The sequence below is a fragment of the Rhinopithecus roxellana genome, chromosome 17 (assembly GCF_007565055.1).
Source record: "Rhinopithecus roxellana isolate Shanxi Qingling chromosome 17, ASM756505v1, whole genome shotgun sequence".
Taxonomy (NCBI): Eukaryota; Metazoa; Chordata; class Mammalia; order Primates; family Cercopithecidae; genus Rhinopithecus; species Rhinopithecus roxellana.
In genome coordinates this window covers 103,630,252-103,649,466 of record NC_044565.1, presented here as the reverse complement: position 1 = coordinate 103,649,466, position 19,215 = coordinate 103,630,252, and the positions used below count along the sequence as shown (strand labels likewise).

Here is a 19,215-nt window from a genome sequence, read left to right as displayed (position 1 = left end):
GTAGTCCCAGTCATTTAGGAGGCTGAGGCAGGAGGATCACTTGAGCCCAGGAGTTCAAGGCTACAGTGAGCTATAATTGTGCCACTGCACTCCAGCCTGGGCAACAGAGCAAGATCTTGTTTATTAAATAAAAGGAAAGAAATCCTGTCACATGCTACAACATGTATGAACCTTGAAGACATTGTGCTAAGTGAAATTAGCCAATCACAAAAAGACAAATGCTATAGGATTGCACTTATATATCTATGTGGTCAATTCATAGAAACAAAGTAGAATGTTGGTTACCCTGGGCTGAGGGGAGGCAAGGGGGCATTGTTTAAAGGATATATACAGTTTCAGATTTGCAAGATGAAAAAGTTCTGGAGATTGGTTTCAGAGCAATGTGAATATACTTAACACTCTGAACCGTATACTTAAAAATGATTAAGATGATAAATTTTATGTGTTTCTACTACAATAAAAAATACACAACAGATAATTGCATGAATAGCCCAATTTGTAGCCTCCTGTATCTATGCCCTTTGCCTTATAACTTCTTAGTCCCTTTACACACTGTCTCTGGGCTTAGCACATAAAGTACAGTCAAAAACAAGCTATGTAAGTTCTGAGGCTAGGTCACAAAAAGGATATCGTTTCTGCCTTGCCTGCTGTCTCAACTGGGACACTTAACATTTGGTACCAAGCCAGCATGCTATGAAGACGCCCACAGTAGCCAACATGGAGACTACATTGAAGCAATACAGGTATTGAGAACAGAGATGCCCGCAGCCCCACTCCCCACCCAGCTGGCTGCCAGCATCAGCTCCACCAAGGAAGATATATGGATGGCAAATAAACACATGAAAAGATACTCAACACCATTAGTCTTTAGAGAAGTACAAATTAAAACCATAATGAGACACCACTACCTACCTACTAGAATCACTGAAATTAAACAGACAACATACCAAGTGCTGACAAGAATGTGAAAGAATTCACACTCTCATAGGCCAGTGAAGGCGACACAAAATGATACTGTCACCTGTAGAGGGTCGTGGCTGCAAATTGTCCAGATTCTTGGCGTTTTGAGCAAAGAATTGGACAACACGCCCAGCAAAGAAAGAATGAAGCAACAAAAGAACGAAAGCAGCTGTCTCCCCTTTTGGCTCGGAGGAGGCCAACATGCAACTTTCTTCGGTCATCCCGAATCCGGGTTCATCCGACGCCAGCTGCCTCCACCATGCCGCCGAAGTTCGACCCCAACGAGATCAAAGTCTTGTACCTGAGGGGCACCGGAGGTGAAGTCGGTGCCACTTCTGCCCTGGCCCCCAAGATCAGGCCCCCTGGGTCTGTCTCCAAAAAAAATTGGTGATGACATTGCCAAGGCAACAGGTGACGAAGGGCCTGAGGATTGCAGTGAAACTCACCATTCAGAACAGACAGGCCCAGATTGAGGTGATACCTTCTGCCTCTGCCCTGATCATCAAAGCCCTCAAGGAACCACCAAGAGACAGAAAGAAACAGAAAAACATTAAACACAGTGGGAATATCACTTTTGATGAGATCGTCAACATTGCTCGACAGATGCAGCACCATCCTTAGCCAGAGAACTCTCTGGAACCCTTAAAGAGATCCCGGGGACTGCCCACTCTATGGGTTGTAATGTTGATGGCGCCACCCTCATGACTCATAGATGACATCAACAGTGGTGCTGTGGATTGCCCAGTCAGTTAAGCACAAAGGAAAATATTTCAATAAAGGATCATTTGATAACTGGTAAAAAAAAAAAAAAAAAAAAAAAGAAAGCAGGGATTTATTGAAAACTAAAGTACACTCCACAGCATGGGAGCAGGCCGAGCAGCGGCTCAAGGGCCCCGGATACAGAATCTTCTCTGGTCCAAATACCCTCTAGAAGTTTCCCATTGGCCACTTCATGCTCACCTCAGGTAAATGAAGTGGTAGCCCACAATCAGTCTGATAGGTTGCAGAAAGCAGCCAACCAGAGGATGACGTGGTTACAAAAGTTACACTCCTGTGCAAACATATGATTGGTTGCAGAAAGCAACCAATCAGAGGCTAGGGTGAAGTTACAAAGTTACACTTCTATGCAAACGAAGACTCGGCCGGCAATCAGTCTGATTGGTTGTGGACAGCAACCATTCAGAGGCTGGAGTGCAGTTACAAAGTGAAGACTTCACCCGCAATCAGTCTGACTGGTTGCTGACAGTCAATTTCCCATGCCTGGCAGAAAAGGTGGGGGATTTGCAAAGGGAGTAGCCTCTGGTCCTTTTGTGATTTAGGCATGGAAAATTAGGGTTTTCCTTTCAGTTTAGTTCTAGGAACACTGAGTGAAACAGCCTTACGTTCCCTGACTTCAAACCCTATTTTCCTGCCTCAATACAACTACTTACCAAAACAGTTTGGCAGTTTCTTAAAAATTAACTATACACTTACCGTATTATCCAGCTATTTCACTGCTAGTTGGTTCCTAAGAGAAAAGGAAGCTATATTCTTAGAAAGAGTTGTACGTGATTGCTTGTAGCAGTTTTATTTATAATAGCCAAAAACAAACGAAAAAAATCTCACATGCCCACTTATAAACTGTGGTGTATTTTCTTTTTTTGTTTTGAGCCTCACTCACTGTCACCTAGGCTGGAGTGCAGTGGGGTGATCACAGCTTGACCTTCCGGGCTCAAGCAATCCTGCCTTAGCCTCCTGAGTAGCTGGGATTACAGGGACAAGCCTCCCCACCCAGCTAATTTTGTATTTTTAAGTAGAGACGGGGTTTCTTCATGTTGGTCAGGCTTGTCCCCAACTCCTGACCTCAGGTGATCTACCCGCCTTGGCCTCCTAAAGTGCTGGGATTACTAGGCCTGAGCCACCGTGCCTGGCCAGGAGCAGATGTTTAATAGGCAAAAGAAGGAGAAAAAGAAAGGAAAATAGCTCTCTCCTTAGTGAGAAAGAAGGGACTTCTAAGAGGAAAAGGTCAGCTGGTGGTGGACAGGCCAGATTTGACAGTCCAGCTTGAGGCGGCCATGTTGGATTTAGGTAGGGCTCACAGGTTTTTTGGGTCCGGTGTGACGTTTACATAGCACACATGGAAGGCTGGTGGCCCCACCCTAATCTTATTATGCAAATGAACTCTCCCCTTGGCTGAGGCCATCTTGTCTGCTCCTTACCGTACACGTGGCTGGCAGACAAGGGGAGATGGAGCCGCCATTTTGAACATGTTTAGGCCCAGGTAGTTCTTTCCTGTGGCATCCACCTGTGCAAGCTCCCAGTTTGCTTGTCTATGTCTGCAGCTTGACTTTACTGGCTGCTCTTTGTTAGAAAATGATTTGGTGCCAGGTGCGGTGGCTCACGCCTATAATGCCAGCACTTTGGGAGGCCGAGGCGGGTGGATCACCTGAGGTCAGGAGTTCCAGAGCAGTCTGGCCAACAGTGAAACCTGTCTCTACTAAAAATACAAAAAATTAGCTGGGCATGTTGGCGGGCACCTGTAATCCCAGCTACACAGCAGGCTGAGGCAGGAGAATTGGTTGAACCCCAGAGGCAGAAGTTGCGGGTGAGCTGAGATCACGCCATCGCACTCCAGCCTGGGCAATAAGAGTGAAACTCTTTCTCAAAAAATAAAAAATATTCAGTGGGCATAATTAATAATAATGAGAGGTATCACTGAGTGCATTCAATGAGCCAAGTATTGGGATTTACTCATTTTCAAATATAATTTGTCCAAGATTAAGTAGCTCCTTCCTCTCTACCTCTATACTATATAGTGCTTCTAAGCCAGTCCGCAAAAGAAACACTAAGATTAGGGCCCCAGATAACTATCATCATTTAAAAGAAAAACAATCTCATGATCAGATCAAATGATTCATAGAGCTGTATGTGCTCCTGATGAAAGGGACATCATAAATCATTACATTCAATTTTGTTGTCGTTGAGACAGAATCTTGCTCTGTCACCCAGGCTGGAGTACAGTGGCGTGATCTCAGATCACTGCAACCTCTGCCTCCTGGGCTCATCTCAGCTCACTGCAACCCCTGCCTCCTGTACTCAAGTGATCCTCCTACATCAGCCTGCCTCCTGAGTAACTGGGACTACATGGGTGCACCACCATGCTCAGCTAATTAAAAAAAAAATTTTTTTTTGTAGAGATGAGGTCTTACTATATTGTCCAGGCTGGTCTCCAACTCCTGGGCTCAAGCTATCTTCCCACTTTCTCTATTTAACCACGTATAAGAAAAATAATTTCCCCCCAAAGTCATTTTTCTTATACCTGGCTAAATAGAGAAAGCTTTAAGCTTTAAAAAATAGTTGTGGTAAAACATATATAACATTTCAGTGGCATTAAGTACATTTATACTGTTATGCAACCATCACCACTATCCATCTCCAGAATACTTTTCATCATCCCAAACTGAAATACTCTGCTCAATGAACAGTAACTCCCCATTATCCCCTTCCTCCAACCTCCAGTAACCACCTTTCTATTTTCTGTTCCTATGAATCCGACTACTCTAGATACCTCATCTAAGTGAAATCACACTTGTTCTTTTGTGTCTGGCTTATTTCACTTAGCATAATGTCCTCAAAGTTCATCTATGTTGCAGCATGTGTCAGAATTTCAGTCCTTTTATTTATTTATTGGAGACAGAGTCTCACTCCCGTCACCCAAGCTGGAGTGCAGTGGTGCTATCTCAGCTCATTGCAACCTCTGCCTCTTGGATTCAAGTGATTCTCCTGCCTCAGCCTCCCAAGTAGCTGGAATTACAGCAAGTGCCTCCATGCCTAGCCTTTTTTTTTTTTTTCTTTTTTGAGACCAAGTTTCACTCTTGTTGCCCAGGCTGGAGTGCAATGGCATGATCTCCACTCACCGCAACCTCCACCTCCCAGGTTCAAGCAATTCTCCTGCCTCAGCGTCCCGAGTAGCTGGGATTACAGGCATGTGCCACCACGCCGGGCTAAGTTTTGTACCTTTAGTAGAGCCGGGGTTGAGCCATGTTGGCCAGGCTAGTCTCCAATTCCTGCCCTCGGGGGATCTGCCCGCCTCAGCGTCCCAAAGTGCTGGGATTACAGGTGTGAACCACCACGCCCGTCCTGAGATTTTTTTTTTTTAAAACCTCTGTACTTTTACCCTTTCTTCCTTGGGTGGACTTTGTCCAGCCAGGTTTATTTATAAACCACACAAAGTTCATTAACAAGGCCAAGCATTCAGCAAGCCACTCTTCTACCTCCCTTACTGGAGTAAGGCACCCTGAAGGCATAAGTCAGTGAGACATGGCTGAAGATAAAAGCAAGAGAGACTCCATCGGGATGAATATGAAGGGATGCCAGACAAACAACGGGTTTGTCCATAATGAAGACATTCTGGAGCAGACCCCGGATACAGGTAGCACAGCAGACAACCTGCAGCACAGCACCATGAGCATCCTTGGCTCCCAGGAGCCAGACTTCAAGGGCGTCCAGCCCTACGCGGGGATGCCCAAGGAGGTTCTCTTCCAGTTCTCTGGCCAGGCCCGCTACCGCATACCCCGGGAGATCCTCTTCTGGCTCGCCGTGGCTTCTGTCCTGGTGCTCATCGCGGCCACCATAGCCATCATTATCCTCTCTCCAAAGTGCCTAGACTGGTGGCAGGAGGGGCCCATGTACCAGATCTACCCGAGGTCTTTCAAGGACAGTAACAAGGATGGGAACGGAGATCTGAAAGGTACATGCCCAGAGATTGTTCAGGGTGGGTGCCAGGAAAGATGGGTTTATGGTTCTTTCGTTCCTCGGAACCAAATTATGCCTGGGTTGTTCAGTAAGCACATTCCATTATGAATGGTCATGCCAAGTTGCTCCTTGTTTATGATATTCTTAGAAAATCAGTCAGCAGAACCCAGCAGTTCTTTTACTAGCCGAAAGGCTATTTGCTGAAGGCCTTTTAGCCAAATGAGTTGTTTAATTTATTGCCCACTAAGTACATATAGTTGTTCAGTCATCAATTCTAACTTCTTACATAGAGCAGCCTTCCTTCTAAAATCTATGTCCTGTTTCTGGGAACTTTATAGTTGAATATGTCAGGGTGGCAGTTGGGAATTGCTTTCCCAGTATACGATGTGGCTAGTTTGGCTGTGTGGCTGGGAGTTTATTAGTGAATAGAGCATAAATAATATTTTTTTAAAAAATCAAGTTATATCTGTAAAAAGTATAGGCTGAGTCTTAAAGTTTAAATTCTAAAAAAGGGAAGGAAAGGAGAAAAGGTGTAGCAGTATGCATTCGTCATTACTTGAATTAAGGATTGTTTAAAACCATGTCCATATTACTTTGAAACTGAAGTAAAGAATTAACCAGGGGTAGTGGTACATGACTGTAGTTGCAGCTACTTGGCAGGCTGAGGTGGGAGGATTGCTTGAGCCCAGGAGCTTTCAGCCAGCCAGCTTAGGCAACATAGGGAGACCCCCATCTCCAAAAAAAAAAAAAAAGGTGAAAAATTATTTTTTAAAAGCTAAGTTAATAATTTCTTGTGGGGGGGGGGTTATATGTAAAACATCCTTACAATACATTGCTCAAACCAGAACATACCTAAGGGTAAAATTCTGCCAGATGGCAGGCATACACTGGGAACTTCTGAGCAAATTGGTTAGTATGGTCACTCTAGTTCAAGGCAACAATACGAAACAAATAAGGAAACTAACAAACTAATGTTTTACAATGATAATTGGTTTGAAGAAAACAAAACAGGATGATATGAATGTGGAAAGTAGAAATGGGCTTAATGTACCTTTAAAATGTTACAAATGAACTCTTGAAACCTGCAACTTTCCTTAATCACTAGTAGAAGGATTTTCTTTTTCACACTGGTATCATTCTCTCTCTCTCTCTCTCTCTCTCTCTCTCTCTCTCTCTCTCTCTCTCTCTCCCTCTCTCTTTTGAGACAGAGTTTCACTCTTGTTGCCCAGGCTGGAGTGCAATGGCATGATCTCAGCTCACTGCAACCTCCGTCTCCTGGGTTCAAGCAATTCTCCTGGCTCAGCCTCCTGAGTAGCTGGGATTACAGGCATGCGCCACCATGCCTGGCTAATTTTGTATTTTTAGTAGAGACGAGGGTTCTCCGTGTTGGTCAGGCTGGTCTCGAACTCCTGATCTCAGGTGATTTGCCTGCATCAGCCTCCCAAAGCTCTGGGATTATAAGCGTGAGTCACCGCATCCGGCTGTATCATTCTCTTTTAAAAAATTGTCCTGCATTGTCACTCATTGAAGAAGAGTGTATCCATCCTTCACGGTGCAGCTCAAATCCATTGCCTTCATTATTCTTTCTTTAGCTTCCCTAATCAGACCATGGGCTCCCCACCCCAGACTCTTTGGCTTTGGATGTGTTTCTAGCATCCTTTAATCCTGCCTTGAGTGACTCCCTTTCCCCAACACATGACCTATTACCTGCTGCCTTTTGCACACAGCAAAAGCAATGTTCTGACTGAATAGACCTAAAGCCCTAAATCCAGAGATACATTTACCACTTCCTGGCCCTGCCTTCCTAATAATCTCCTTCTAGATAGGTCCAACATTCCTATAAACATGGTGGTTTCTAATCAGCTCTGACGTTTGTCATTTCCAATACCTATTCTCGGAGAAATGTTTTACTTCCTGCAATCCATAGGCATTTGTCTTTGAGGTTGAGGGGATTTCGTTGTTGTTATTATGTAGATCCCATTCCAGCTTTAAGTCTGGTTTTACTGATTGCCCTCTCTCCCCTTGAAGTGTGGGGTGGGATCCCTTGTTTACTTTCTCTCTCTAGCCACTTTGTTTTCATCCTCATGTTCCTTTGTGCCTCATCGTAAGATATATTGTAAACTCTTGTTGCCTGTTGAGTCTCAGCTACTCGGGAGGCTGAGGCAGGAGAATGGTGTGAACCCGGGAGGCAGAGGTTGCAGTGAGCAGAGATCGCACCATTGCACTCCAGCCTGGGTGACAGAGCGAGACTCCGTCTCAAAAAAAAAAAAGCAGCCTGTTATAGGGGAAGAGCCCAGATCCCAGGTGTTGAATGACTCTGTGCTTTGGAATTAGTGACCTTCAGCCTGCTGTGTGGCCTCTGACAGTCTGATTCTAGGAACCCACATCAGGATTACACAGAAAGTTACTGGAGATTGAATACTAGACTCAAGTTGCTGAATATGCATTTAGGACTCTGAACTAGAAGAAAACACATTATCTGCTCATTATCCTACAAAGTTCCAAGTACAAAGTTTCATTTCCACATGTCTTCTCAGCTAAGCCTAAAATTCTCTTCTGTATAAATTCCTGGCTTCCTATATAAGTGAACAAGGGAAACAGTCCAAATGTAGCAAGTTCAAAGGCAGTCTGAGAGTGCACAAACTTACCTTCCGTGTTGCGGTTACACTCCTTCTCAGACCCTGTGCGCTGACAACATTTATCACCTTTTAAAATTAATTGATGTATTTACTTATTTATATTTATTATTATTATTATTATTTGAGATGGAGTCTCACTCTGTTGCCCAGGCTGGAGTGCAGTGGCATAATCTCACCTCACCGCAACCTCTGCCTCCCACGTTCAAGCAACTCTCCTGCCTCAGCCTCCCAGGTAGCTAGGATTACAGGCATGCACCTACAGGCAGGCAAGAATCATCCCCAGCTAATTTTTGTATTTTTTAGTTGGGATGGGGTTTCACCATGTTGGTCAGGCTGGTCTTGAACTCTTGACCTCAAGTGATCCACCTGTCTCAGCCTCCCTAAGTGTTGGAATTACAGGCATGAGCCACTGTGTCCAGCTTTCTCACCCTTTTTTAGACATGCCCTGTCTATGCTTGCTCCCTCCTTTCCTTTGCTGTGCCTGGAAGCCCTTCCCTCTGATCCCCCTTGCCCGCACCATCCTGGACCTTCTCTGTCCTTACCGTCAGGGGTCATCAGCTTCCTCTGCCCCTGGGGGTCAGGGGCTAATGCCCTGATGCCCTTAAAGCACTTTCTGCAGCTCTTCCTTAGCTCTTCTCCAGTCTCGTCGTCATGCCACCCCTGCCTGCAGACACTTCCGAGACCAACACCGCCCAAAAGAAACACAATGGGAGTCACATAAGAAATTGTAAATTCTGTAGTAGCCACATTAAAAAAAGGAAAAAAGAAGCAGGTGAAATTGATTTTAATATGTTCTGTTTAATCCAATGTATCATTTCAACACCTAATCAGTATAATATATGCATATTATTATTATTATTTTATTTGAAGACGGGGTTTTATCATGTTACCCAGACTGGTCTCGAACACCTGAGCTCAAGCAATCTGCCCACCATGGCCTCCCAAAGTGCTGGGATTACAGGCATGCGCCACCATACCCGGCCCAGTATAAAAATATTAACGAGATTTTTACATTCTTTCTTTTTGTACAGGGTCTTCAAAATCCAATACATGTTGTTCCCTTACAGCACATCTCAATTCCAACCAGCCACACTGCCCGTGCTCAGTAGCCACATGTGGCACCTGGCTGTTAGAACAGCGCAGTGTAGACCACGTGACCGATGGGGCCATGTGTTACTCTGCTCTGTTCCTTGACACTTAGCCCAGCAGCTGGCATAGATTAGCTGCTCAAAAACCATGTGTAGAATAAATGAACAATACCATAGTCTTGGTTTTAAACATAAAATAATGAGCAAGTCACAGATTTTTGTTAATGCTATGTTAAATGTCATCGATTACGGCTAGGTAACTAATTTGATTTTTTCTTTTCTCTCTTTTTTTTTTTTTTTTTTGAGAAAGGGTCTTGCTCTGTCGCCCAGGCTGGAGGGCAGCGACATGATCTTGGGTCCTTGTAGCCTCTGCCTCCTGGGTTCAAGCGATCCTCCTGCCTCAGCCTCCCAGGTAGCTGGGATCACAGGCATGTGCCACCACGCCCAGCTAATTTTTGTATTTTCAGTAGAGACAGAGTTTTGCCATGTTGGCCAGGCTGGTCTTGAACTCCTGACCTTAGGTATCCTCCCTCCTTGGCCTCCCAAAGTGCTGGGATTACAGATGTGAACCACAACACCTGGCCTAATTTGATGTTGTTTTTTTTTCGTAGAGCTAGATCTTCCTATTTGAATTATACTCAAATTCAACAAAATTCTATGTATTTTTGCCTTCATGTAAATATTTCCATCTTAGGCATATTTGTTATATTTTTTGTCCTTTAAAACAAAGTAGGATTTATTCATGACTGACTTTTTTCTTCAGGTATTCAAGATAAACTGGACTACATCACAGCTTTAAATGTAAAAACTGTTTGGATTACTTCATTTTATAAATCGTCCCTTAAAGATTTCAGATATGGTGTTGAAGATTTCCGGCAAGTGGATCCCATTTTTGGAACGATGGAAGATTTTGAGAATCTGGTTGCAGCCATACATGATAAAGGTAAGTTGAATGGAAAGTGGGCAGGATGGAGGTGAGGGTTGAGAGAAGCACTTTTTCAAATGTTTACTTAAAGCAATTTCTTCCCTTTAACTGTCATGTACTATTTCTTTCCCTCCCTCCCTCCCTCTTCCTTCCTTCCTTCCTTTCTTCCTTCCTTCCTTCTTTCCCTCCTTCCCTCCCTCCCTCCTTCCTTCCTTCCTTCTTTCCCTCCCTCCCTCCCTCCCTCCCTCCTTCCTTCTCTCTTTCTCTTTCTTCCTTCCCTTCCCTTCCCTTTCCTTTTTTCCTTTCTCCTTTCCCTTTCCTGTTTCCTTCCCTATCTCCTTTCTGCCCCTCCCCTCCCCTCTCCTTTCCCTTTTTTTTTATTCTTCCAGACAGGGGCTTGCTCTGTCTGCCAGGCTGGAATGCAGTGGTGCAATCATGGCTCACTTCAGCCTCCACCTCCTGGGCTCAAGCAATCCTCCCACCTTAGCCTCCCAATGTATTAGGGTTACAGGCGTGAGCCACTGCTGTGCCTGGCCTATCATATACAACTTTTCCTAGCATTTGAAATGTTTTTTACTCATTAGGTTTAAAATTAATCATCGATTTCATACCAAACCACACCAGTGATAAACATACTTGGTTTCAATTGAGTCGGACACGGAAAGGAAGATATACTGATTATTATATCTGGCATGACTGTACCCATGAAAATGGCACAACCGTTCCACCCAACAACTGGGTAAGTATCAACCCGTCTGATTTACGAAGGGGTAAAAGGCAGATATGCAGTGATTGAACTGGTTTCGTAAAATCCTTTTGAGAAAAAATTAATTAATGTAGTTTATGGGAAGGGGGGAAGTTTCTGAAAGAAATAGAAATAAGGCTTCCAGTTTTTATTTACCCAGGCCTCCAGTTATTATTTAGGTTTCTGATTTCATCATAGAGGTGATGTGTTCTAGCAAATTCAAACCTATATTCTCTCCTTCCACCCTTCCTTCACTTCCTATCCGATCCAACTTGGATTCCATGTCCCATTAGTTCGATAACCATGTTTCTACTATCCATACCCCTTTGCTTATTTATTTATTTTTTTCTTGAGATGGAGTTTTGCTCTTGTCCCCCAGGCTGGAGCTCAATGGCACAATCTCGGCTCACTGCAACCTCCGCCTCCTGGGTTCAAGCAATTCTCCTGCCTCAGCCTCACCAGTAGCTATGATTACAGGTGCATGTCACCATACTCGGCTAATTTTTGTATTTTTAGTAGAGGTGGGGTTTCACCATGTTGGCCAGTCTGGTCTTGAACTCCTGACCTTAGGTGATCCACCCACCTCAGCCTCCCAAAGTGCTAGGATTACAGGTGTGAGCCACTGCACCCGGCCCCCTTTGCCTTTCTGACTTTTTGTCTTCTCTGACAAAACCCTAGCCATGAATGAACCCAATTATCTACTTTCTTTTTGCCTAAACCCTGGTAGTTGAGTCTCTGGAGACATCACACCTTCATTGTCCCCACCTGAACTGAGCCATCCAATCTTCTTGGGAATTTTGCTAATTCCAACTGATCAACTTTCCTTCCCTCCCTCTTTTCAAACATCGTATCGTGGCCTCTGCCCCGATCACTCTCAGCAGCAAACTCGACTTCGCAGAGAAAACAGAGGCCATCAAGCCTGCCTGCCCCATTCCCAACCTCTTCCTACTCACTCGTTTTACAACAGAGGCCAGATCCCTCCTTTCTGGGGTGACCAGATTTAGTAAATAAAAATTCAGAATGCCCAGTTAAATATGAATTTTGGATAAGCAGTGCATAAATAAGTTTTTAGTGTGGACCATACCTTCTTTTTTATTTTTGTTTTTCAGAGACAGGGTCTTGCTCTGTCTCCCAGGCTGGAGTGCAGTGGCTTGATCATGGCTCACTGCAGTCTTTGCCTCCTGGGCTCAAGCAATCCTCCCAGCTCTGCCTCCCAAGTAGCTGGGACCACAGGTGTGTGCCACCATGCCCAGCTAGTATTTTAATTTTTTGTAAAGACAGGGCTTCACTATGTTGTCCAGGCTGGTCTTGAACTCTTGGGCTCAAGTGATCCTCCTGCTTCGGTCTCCCAAAGGGCCGGGATTACAGGTGTAAGCCACTGTGCCTGGCTGCATGAGTCATACTTATACTCAACAATATGTGTTGTTGATCTGAATTCAGATGTAACTGGGCATCCTGCACTTCATCTGGCAGCTCTGCTTCTGTCCCAGGCCAGAGGTTCCCCTTGCTGGGGTTTGTGTTCTTTCCTGCCTTTATTCTGGATCATCCCTTCCTCCTCCAGTCCCTCCTTCTCTCTTCTGGACCTTCTCCATAAATATTTAAACATCAACTTTTAGGTGACCCAAGGACACTCAGAATTGACACATTTCCAGGCCGACTTTGTGATGTGTGATCTTCTCCCTACCTTTCGTCTCCAGGTTCAGTGAATGGTACCACCATGCAGCCTGAGGAACAGGCTGTCAGCAAGCCCTGGCAGTTTCACCGCTTTAATCTTTTCCTCCAGTTCACTGACTTGTTGAAATTGCAATGACATTAGCAAACATTTACAAAATACTTACTCTGTGCCAGGCTCTGTGCTAAGTGTTTTATATTCCTTAATTTAGTTAATCCACTCTATAATCCTATGAGTCAGGTGTAATTCCTGTTTTGCAGATAGGCAGACTGAGGTTACTCAGCTAATAAATGACAGGGCTAAGGCATGGGATCTAGTCATTCCAGCTCCACAGTCTGCTTTTAAAAATTGCTGCTATACTCAAACCGTATCATTTCTTGCTTATAGAATGGTCACAGCTGCCGTTTTTGTCATCTAGTTTTCCATTGGTTTGTTAGTTGTTCACTATAGTCAAGGTTGCATTTTCTAATGTAATAGTTAATATGTTCAAAAATATGTATATGTATATGATGGATAAAAACCTTGTAGTATAACCATATATAGCAAGACTTCGACTCTAAAAAAATTATTTTTTAGTTTCCTCTATTTTGAACTTTATGAAAAGTATCATGCTAGGTACAGTCTTCTGTAACTAACTTTTTCACGATTTATTCATGTAGCTTCAGGTAGCTCATATATGTTCGTTGTTGTATATTTCACTGTGTGAACAATCCATGTTTTACTTACCCACTCTTCAGTTGATGGGAAGTTGGGCTACTTCTGTTTTTTTTTTTTTTTTTTTTTTTTTAATGAACGATGTTACTATAAACACTCCCATTAATCTATCTTGGGGTACATGTGCAAGGGCTTCTTTTTTCTTTTTTTGAGATGGAGTCTTGCTCTGTCACCCAGGTTGGAGTGCAGTGGCGTGATCTTGGCTCACTGCAACCTCTGCCTCCCCAGTTCAAGCGATTCTCCTGCCTCAGCCTCCCAAGTGTCTGGGACTACAGGCACCCATCACCACGCCTGCCTAATTTTTGTATCTTTAGTTGAGATAGGGTTTCACCATATTGTCCAGGCAGGTCTTAAACTCCTGACCTTGTGATCTGCCCACCTCGGCCTCCCAAAGTGCTAGGATTACAGGCGTGAGCCACCGCGCCCAACCAAAGGCTTCTTTAAGGTAAATAGGAGTAAAATTGCTGTGCAGGATGTTGCATGCTCAGCTCTACAGGATAGTGTCAAATTAATTATCAAAATGGTTGTACCAATTTATATCCCCCACAGAAGTATTAAAAAAATACACATTCTCATTAATTCCTGGTATTGCCCAACTTTGTAATATTTATTTATAAATTATTATTATCATTATTTTGTGTCAGGGTCTCACTCTGTCGCCCAGGCTGGAGCGTAGTGGCTCAATCATAGCTTATGGCAACCTCGAGCTCCCGGGTTCAAGCATTCCTCGCTGCCTCAGCCTCCTTAGCAGCTGGACCACAGGCACGCACCATCATGCCTGGCTGAGTTTTTTTGTTTTTTTGTAAATATGGGGTCTCACTATGTTGCCCAAGCTGGTCTTGAACTTCTGGCCTCAAGCAGTCCTCCCACTTCAGCCTCTCAAAATGCTATGATTACTGGCATGAGCTACCATGCCCAGCCCAGACTTAAAACAATATGGCATTGAGATCTTAATTTTATATTTATTTAATTACTAATGATGATGTGTCTAATTCTTTTTTTTTTTTTTTTTTTGAGACGGAGTCTCGCTCTGCCGCCCAGGCTGGAGTGCAGTGGCCGGATCTTAGCTCACTGCAAGCTCCGCCTCCTAGGTTTACGCCATTCTCCCGCCTCAGCCACCTGAGTACCTGGGACTACAGGCGCCCGCCACGTCGCCCGGCTAGTTTTTTGTATTTTTTTTTAGTAGAGACGGGGTTTCACCGTGTTAGCCAGGATGTTCTCGATCTCCTGACCTCGTGATCCGCCCGTCTCGGCCTCCCAAAGTGCTGGGATTACAGGCTCGAGCCACCGCGCCCGGCCAATGTGTCTAATTCTTAATACAGTAATTATCTAATTCCTAATGATGTTGAACATCTTTTCCTACATTTATTCACTTAAGTGTCTATTTCTGCAAAGCACCTGTTTATGGTTTCTTTCCCCTACTTTCTTTTGGATTATTTATCCCTTTGAAATTGCTTTCTTCAGTTCTTTTTGTATTCTGGATACTGATCTTTTATTGGTTATGTACACTAAAAATCTCTTGCCCTGGTTGTGTCCAGGCGGGCTGTGTGTTGAATTGGAAGGGGCACATGTCCTTGAAAGGCAGCAGCTGCTACTCAGCATCTGCCTGTTGTTGCCATGGACATGTGGACCCAGCGTAACTATGTCTTCCAACTCCAAAAGATTGATGTGAAACCTCTTAGTTTTTAAATGTTTTCCAGATGTTCTCTTTAACATGAAATGGACAAAAGGCCTAGGACAGAGCCCCATGAAGCTCTCACATTCAAGGGCCCACCACGTTGACTTAAGGAGTGGTCAGAGATGCGGGAGGGCAGCTGGGAGAGTCATGCCTTGGGGCCATACATGTGAGCATTTCCAGACAGAGGAGACCAGTGACAGAGTCGACTATTGCTGAGTACCAACACTTGAAGTTGCCTTTTATTCTTGGAGACTGGTAGAGATTTTAAGTGAAGGATTCTAATACTTTTCTGAGGATACAATTTAAATATTCAGTCTGTCTGGACTCAAGCTCCAAGACGAGCGGAATGTGTCTTTCTTCTAAATTGACTACCATTTTGCTTCTCTTCACAAACAAGAGTTCAGACCCTGCACAGAAGATTCAAGAAAATACATTATTAATGACTGTTCCTTAAGTTGACCTTGTCTTGGGTTTGAGAGCACTGGTTTGCTGTTGCAGTTGTTACAAACAGCCTCTACTATAAAAATACATTACAACCCTGTTTGTTTGGCATTCGGTCAATGGGGTGGGGAGTATTTGGAGGAGTTACTTTAACCTGCTGCTGTCCATAGAAGGAAAACTCTCAGGATTTTCATACTCTGCCTGCAAAGGATCAGGGAGGGCAATGACCTTTATTTGCTGGCAATACCATTACGTGTAACTGATGTGCTGTTTTCTTTGTTTGCCAGTTAAGTGTATATGGAAACTCCAGTTGGCACTTTGATGAAGTGCGAAACCAATGTTATTTTCACCAGTTTATGAAAGAGCAACCTGATTTAAATTTCCGCAATCCTGATGTTCAAGAAGAAATAAAAGTGAGTATAGATACCCACACAGACTTCTCCATTAATGGAAGTTTAGGTAGTTATTTAAAACACTTATATTGCACAGTAGTTGTGTAGGCAAATCAAGCCTTTAGTTATTTGAAATACTCTATAGTTATTTGAAACACTTTATATTCCACAATAATTGTGTAGGCAAAAATCAAGCCTTAATTAAATCCAGGATTAAGCTGTCTGGTGCAAATGTAGACTCTCAGACGTGTTTGTGGCTCCTTCCTTCATCTAACCCAGAGAACCCAAATGGAAGGAGCCAGAAACACCTGCCACCCTAGCTCCAAGTTGCCCCATCACCTGTGACAGTGAGCTGTGCAGTGCCTGTGACAGTGAGCTGTGCAGTGTCTGTGACAGCTGTGCAGTGCCTGTGACAGTGAGCTGTGCAGTGCCTGTGACAGTGAGCTGTGCAGTGTCTGTGACAGCTGTGCAGTGCCTGTGACAGTGAGCTGTGCAGTGCCTGTGACAGTGAGCTGTGCAGTGTCTGTGACAGCTGTGCAGTGCCAGTGACAGTGAGCTGTGCAGTGCCTGTGACAGTGAGCTGTGCAGTGCCAGTGACAGTGAGCTGTGCAGTGCCTGTGACAGTGAGCTGTGCAGTGTCTGTGACAGTGAGCTGTGCAGTGCCTGTGACAGCTGTGCAGTGCCAGTGACAGTGAGCTGTGCAGTGCCTGTGACAGTGAGCTGTGCAGTGCCTGTGACAGCTGTGCAGTGCCAGTGACAGTGAGCTGTGCAGTGCTTGTGATAGTGAGCTGGTGCAGGGAGGTGGGTCCTTTGGGGTCTGGCTCCTGCATCTGCAATGGGCCTCTTGATGAGTTATTTGACTTTCATGTCTTAGCTGTCTCATCTATGAAACACAGTTGGTGGCAGTATTTGTTTCATAGGGCTGTTTGGAAGAGTAGATGGGATAACCCATGCACAACACTTCTGTACTCATTCAGTAAATATTAACATATTGCCTTCTTTGTGCCAGGCCCTGTCCTAAGCACTAGGAATGCAGCAGTGAATAAAAGAAGCCTTACCCTCAAGGAGTCTCCAATGTACTGAGGGGAAAGCAGGCAATTAGCCATATATATATATAAATGTCAGGTGGTGGTGAATGCCAAGGGGAAGGGGCATCAGAGTGCCAGGTAAAAGTGGCTCTTCTATATAAGTTGTGTAGGAGACGCCTTCTTATGATGAGATGCTGTTTGGACAAAAACTTGAAGTGGGAAGGGAACCATGTGACTATCTGGGGGAAGAGAATTTCAGGCAGAAAGAAGAACAAATGCAAAGGTCCCAAGGTGAGAGTGTGGTTCGTGTGTTTCAGGGATGGCATGGAAGCCAGAGTGTAGGGTTGCCAAATTTAGCAAATAAAAATACAGGACATCCAGTTACATTTTTAATGAATGATGCAACATTTGAGACATACTGCTACCAAAAAATTATTCATTGATTACCTGAAATTGAAATGTAATTGAGTGTCTTGTATTTTATCTGGCAACCCTACCAGTATCCTGGAGTGAAATGGGTTAGGGCACTGAAGTAAGCAGTGGGGGCTGATCAGTTCTCACAATACAATTCACAAAACATAACGGCTATGTTCTTGTTCTTGTTCTTGCTGCTCCTATGGCTACAGTGGGCAGAAACTTAGGTGAGTAGGGGAGTCCTCTGAGCCAAGTAGGCGGGGAGGAGACCTGAACAGAACAGGGAGCAGTGGGCCTTTCCACAGCTCACCACATCAGCCAGATAGAGTGGATGTAAGCTGTCATGCTGGAGTCACTAGGGGCACCTAGAACCCTTGGTTTAGTTTAGTTTTATTTTGAAATAACAGTTTAATTGAGATATAATTCACATACCATAAAATTCACCCCTTTTGAGTGTGTAATTTAGTGGTTTTAGTATCTTCACAGAGTTGTGCAACCATCACTACCAATTTCAACACCTTTTTTTTTTTTTTTTTTTGAGATAGTCTCACTCTGTCACCCAGGCTGGAGTATAGTGGCACGATCTTGGCTCACTGCTACTTGTGCCTCCTAGGTTCAAGCGATTCCCCTGCCTCAGCCTCTCGAGTAGCTGGGACTACAGGCATGTACCACCATGCCCAGCTAATTTTTGTATTTTTGTAGAGACAGGGTTTTGCCATGTTGGCCAGGCTGGTCTCAAACTCCTGGCCTCAGATGGTCCACCCGTCTCTGCTTCCCAAAGTGCTGGGATTGCAGGTATGAGCCACTGCGCCCGGCCTAATTTCAGAATACTTTTATCTTCTCAAAAAGAAACCCCATATCCATCAACAGTCACTCCTTATGGCCTCCTCCCTTTCTTCCCCCACCCCTTGAAAACCACAAATCTACTTTCTATCTTTTTACCCACCTAAGCCTCAGTTAGATAGGTTTTGCCTATTCTGGACACTTTATACAATGGAATCATGCTGTATCTGTGTATCCCTGGTAGGTATCTATATCTATGTTTATTTGAGAAACTGCCAAGTTGTTTTTCAAAGCAGCTGCACCATTTTACATTTCCACTAACCACGCATACAGGCTCTAATTTCTCCACATTCTCACCAACACTTGTGACTGCATGTGTTTTTTATTACAGTCACCCTGGTGGGTATGAAGCGGCATCTCACTGGTTGTGTTTGCCAAATGGCTAAAGATGTTGATAATCTTTTCAGGTGCTTGTTGTTCATTTGTACATCTGCATTGTAGTAATGTCTATTCAAATCCTTTGCCATTATTATTTCATTTTATTTTAGATAGAGTTTCGCTGTCACCCAGGCTGCAGTGCAATGGTGCAGTCTTGGCTCATTTTAACCCCAGTCTCCCAGGATCAAGTGATTCTTGCACCTCAGCTTCGTTGAGTACCTGGGACTATAGGCACGTGCCACCACGCCCAGCTAATTTTTGTATTTTTTGTAGAGATGGGGTTTCTCCATGTTGGCCAGGCTGATCTCGAACTCCTGGTATGGAGCAATCCTCCCTCCTTGACCTCCCACAATGCTGGGATTACAGGTGTGAGCTACCGCACCTGGCCCTTTACCCATTGTTAAATAGGGTTGTCTTTTTATTATTGGGTTGTAAAAGTTCTTTACATATTCCTTTTTTTTTTTTTTTTTTTTTGAGACAGGGTCTCACTCTGTTACCCAGGCTGGAGTACAGTGGTGTGATCTCGGCTCACTGCAACCTCCACCTCCTGGGTTCAAGCAACTC

General features: G+C 44.3%; 1 protein-coding gene and 1 pseudogene across 1 annotated transcript in view; both read left to right on the top strand.

The window, feature by feature from the left end:
• Positions 1 to 1,204: 1,204 nt before the first annotated feature.
• On the top strand, positions 1,205 to 1,713 carry LOC104656819 (annotated as a pseudogene).
• A 3,468-nt stretch (positions 1,714 to 5,181) lies between these two features.
• SLC3A1 (solute carrier family 3 member 1) overlaps positions 5,182 to 19,215 on the top strand; it is a 46,197-nt gene continuing 32,163 nt past the window's right edge. The window contains exons 1-4 of the mRNA XM_010356519.2: positions 5,182 to 5,689; positions 10,185 to 10,364; positions 10,931 to 11,085; positions 15,884 to 16,009. Of these exons, the coding sequence (XP_010354821.1) occupies positions 5,260 to 5,689; positions 10,185 to 10,364; positions 10,931 to 11,085; positions 15,884 to 16,009 (891 nt within the window). The 5' untranslated portion in view covers positions 5,182 to 5,259. The remainder of the gene's footprint in view (positions 5,690 to 10,184; positions 10,365 to 10,930; positions 11,086 to 15,883; positions 16,010 to 19,215) is intronic.